General features: G+C 37.1%; 1 protein-coding gene across 1 annotated transcript; it reads left to right on the top strand.

Moving 5' to 3' along the window:
- The first annotated feature begins 1,166 nt into the window (after nt 1-1,166).
- On the top strand, nt 1,167-3,619 carry LOC112184446 (transcription factor MYB106). The gene is made up of 3 exons (XM_024322708.2): nt 1,167-1,505; nt 1,588-1,717; nt 2,452-3,619. The coding sequence occupies exons 1-3, from the start codon at nt 1,373-1,375 to the stop codon at nt 3,314-3,316; spliced, it is 1,128 nt and encodes a 375-aa protein (XP_024178476.1). The 5' UTR covers nt 1,167-1,372; the 3' UTR covers nt 3,317-3,619.
- The last annotated feature ends 264 nt before the right edge of the window (nt 3,620-3,883 follow it).

Raw genomic sequence — 3,883 nt, 5'->3', positions numbered from 1 at the left:
ATGCATTTTCTCTTTATTTTTTCTTTTTAAAAAGCTTTTATAAACAAAGAAAATAAGAAATATGAAATGAGAACTAAAACGGAAATAAATAATTAAAGTACTGTAAATGTGTTTCCATTATTATAAATCTTTGCAGAGAAAAAAATATTTTCCTTATTAGTTTGTTGTCTTTAACAGTCTTTTTGTATAAGAATACATATGTCATTGACTAATTAAAAATTGAGGGAGGTCTATTGAATAAATTAAGAGGTCCCAATAGAAACTTTCTTACACAAGCGGTATTCTATTCATTCAAATGTTTTTTCCCATATTAAGATAAAAATACAAAAAAGTTTTCTAGATTATTTTTTTGAAAAAAGGGTGGTGCGGCTGCCCTCAAGCCTTCATTAATGAAACTGTCGAATATAAGGGGGAGGGGACAATGAACCAAAACCCCTGATTACAATATGCACCTAGAGAATATCCTGAAATACTGTCATGAGTCTCTATTAAACAACTGTATTCAACTAAGCACCAACTAGCAAAGAGCGCTCTACTGACGCATCTATTTGCTTTGACATAAGTCACACAGCGGTGACACGACGGAAAGATAGCTTATTATTTCAAATAAAATTTATTAATTTTTCATATAAGCATGTCAAATAATTCAGTAGAATCAAATTGTCAAAGCAATTATGTGCCCAATATACCACCAAATAATTACCATTTCATGATCCATCGATAATTTTGAGAAACACCAAGAGAAATAAATGAGTGAAGAGAATGAATATTTAAGTTTGAATTGAAGAGGGGGTTCAATAATGTAGGGGGGTGGAGTACTGCTATTCCCTTCTTAAATGATGAGTCTACTGCACACTGAAACTGCAGGAAATGAGAGTTTTCATTTCTAAATTTCAAAGATAATAATAAATATGAGGAGAAAGAAAGAGGAAAAACAAAAAACAAAAAACAAATATCTTGGAAACGAGGAGGGGTGATCCTATATATGCAATTATTCTTGGTAATGTCTGCCAAGAAATCCAGTCCTCTGTCCTCGACCTTTACGGGAAAAGACCATGAAAACCATAGAGTTTACAGAGAGTAAGAAGTGAAAGGGTAACTAGGGCAAGAACCGAGGGTAGTTCTGTCATTAGGACTTGTACATATAGACCCTCTCTCTGCCCAGAAATTAATTTGTTTATCCCATTCATGTCGCTGACCTTTCTTTCTCATCCCTCTGCCCATTTCTTTGGTTTAATTTGCAAACCATAGACATCATGATGCCTTCTCTTTCAACCTTCATATAAAGATCCACGAGCACTACCTGCTTCCCTCACTTAATTCTCACTCTGCTAAGTATTGATTCGAGTAATTGAATCTATCCGAAGTCAAAATGGGTCGGTCACCGTGCTGTGACAAAGTCGGGTTAAAGAAAGGTCCGTGGACTCCAGAAGAAGACCAGAAGCTCTTGGCTTATATCGAAGAACATGGCCATGGAAGTTGGAGAGCCCTCCCAATCAAAGCTGGTGATTTTCAGCACTACTACTAGTACTTGTTCTTATTTTTTACTTTAGTTCTGAGTATAACTTTATTAATTTCATTGTATAGGGCTTCAGAGATGTGGAAAGAGCTGTAGACTGAGATGGACTAATTATCTGAGACCAGACATCAAGAGGGGAAAATTTAGTTTGCAAGAAGAGCAGACCATTATTCAACTCCATGCCCTCTTAGGCAACAGGTAAATCCAAACTAATAAATCTCTAGTACACTTCTGAGTATTAGATAATCTTGTTTCATAATGTAGATCAGGCTTATTTTCTTCTTACTGATCAGTCTTAGTTTTCTCTGCATCATCAAAATAGAGATGGAAGAAATTTGACGACATTAATTCTTTGATTATTCCTTCAGATGCAGAAGTTGTGTATTTTGACAAGTACTTCATCATCTAGCTACCTATCTATTTTCTTCATTTTCAAAATCACTTCATTGTTTTGATCTGGAGGACTGCAAATTAAATACCATATATGATTTTCATGTAGCTACTATACAACAGGAAGAGAGCTTTGAATGTGTAATGACTTCTCGCATTTACTTTTCAACCACCCACTATCTAACCCTTCACCTGTGTACATTTGCAAAATTTTCATTTTGACCTATGACTTGACTTATCATTATTTACTGTTTTTCCTGACACATCTCCGAGTTTATTTATTGTTCATCTTTAAAAGAAGCCCCGGATCTTCAAAATGTATCTCTTCAACCTTTGAATTATTATGATAATTGTTACTGAAATTCCTAAAAAATCTTAACACACTCTAGTCGTATGAAACATAAACATGACATTTCCGGATTGCGAATAACTTGTTCTTACTTAATATATTCTTGTAGAGATCGATGATATATGCAGCTCGGTGTTTCCATTAGTTTTGTGGTCTCCAATTACTAAGACGTTTCTTGTCTTGTATAATTTAGGTGGTCGGCGATAGCAACTCACTTGCCGAAGAGAACAGACAATGAGATAAAGAACTACTGGAACACACATCTCAAGAAGCGCTTAGCCAAAATGGGAATCGATCCGGTTACCCACAAGCCGAAAAACGACGCCCTGCTCTCCACTCACGACGGTCAGTCCAAGAACGCCGCCAATCTCAGCCACATGGCTCAGTGGGAAAGCGCCAGGCTTGAAGCCGAAGCCCGGCTCGTTAGGGAATCAAAGCTCCGGTCGCACAACTCCCTCATCAATCAGCTGACCTCAGCAGCTGCGGCCGCTGCGGCGGCTGCTGCTTCAACTTCATCCTCATCAGCTCATCAGTTGCTTTTCATGAAGGGTCAAAGTCTTGAGTCTCCAACATCTACACTCACCACTTACAACTCTGAGAATGTGGTACCTGGGATTATGCCGTCGTCTATGATTGAGTTTGTGGGTTGTTCCGGTGCTTCTTCAGGTGATCATCAAGATCAGACGGCTGCAATTAACGCCAAAGAAGAAGGGGACGTACAAGTACAAGATTGGAAACTAGGGTTTGGGAACGTGCCGTCATCATCAACCCACTTTGGCCTTCATGATAATGTCACATGGACAAGTAATAATGAACAAGTTCATCATGATCGGGGAATTGGCAGCGTTGATGAGGTGGCGGATCAAGAAGGGTTTACCAACCTCTTGCTTAATAACTCCGTTGATCGTGATCAGAGTATGTCGGATGGAGGCGGTGGTGATTCAGAAAACGGTGGTAGTGCCGGGAGTGACTATTATGAAGATAACAAGAATTACTGGAACAGTATTCTGAATTTGGTGAATTCTTCTCCCTCTCATGATGATTCTCCAATCTTCTAAGAAAACTGCAATTGTCTTTAATTAGTAGAAGTTTTAATTTTCATGGTATAGGATTAATGCGCGGTATTGCCAAAGCAGATTTTGGTTGCTTATGCAATGATTTTCATAACCAGAACGAGTACTACCAGACCAAAATTGTAATAAGATGCTTGACATGCATATATGCATATGCTTAATTTGGGATTATTGTGAAAGCAAATAATTACAGTTTTGGCTGTATTAAGCTCTCACAAGAAATGTTAATACTACTACTTAATCCACCTGTCAACTTTTATATACATAATGTAATGCCTTTGGAATCTATGTCAAATTGTTAAAGTTTAACCATTCTGCTTTTGCTTACTTGTATTGCGCAAATTAATACAAACCTAATTCAGAGAACCAAATAAAGGACTCGTTGATCTAATGGCAAGTACACTGAAAATAAATCAACATAACATTTTGATAGAGGATCCTCTGAACTTTAAAAATGTACCAAAAACGTACATAAAGATCTTTATGCAACATTGTTGTCAATTTGTCATTTCTATTCTTCCTATTCCATCTAACATTGCAGCAACACTGAAA

Source organism: Rosa chinensis, chromosome 2 (assembly GCF_002994745.2).
Source record: "Rosa chinensis cultivar Old Blush chromosome 2, RchiOBHm-V2, whole genome shotgun sequence".
NCBI lineage: Eukaryota > Viridiplantae > Streptophyta > Magnoliopsida > Rosales > Rosaceae > Rosa > Rosa chinensis.
This window is presented reverse-complemented; position numbering and strand designations above follow the sequence as displayed.

What these genes read in the sequence shown, in the direction of transcription:
- LOC112184446 (XM_024322708.2), top strand. Translation starts at nt 1,373, where the DNA reads ATGGGTCGGTCACCGTGCTGTGACAAAGTCGGGTTAAAGAAAGGTCCG. An exon ending in AGCCCTCCCAATCAAAGCTG is followed by an intron (nt 1,506 to 1,587) that starts GTGATTTTCAGC and finishes TTCATTGTATAG; the next exon opens with GGCTTCAGAGATGTGGAAAG. An exon ending in CATGCCCTCTTAGGCAACAG is followed by an intron (nt 1,718 to 2,451) that starts GTAAATCCAAAC and finishes TGTATAATTTAG; the next exon opens with GTGGTCGGCGATAGCAACTC.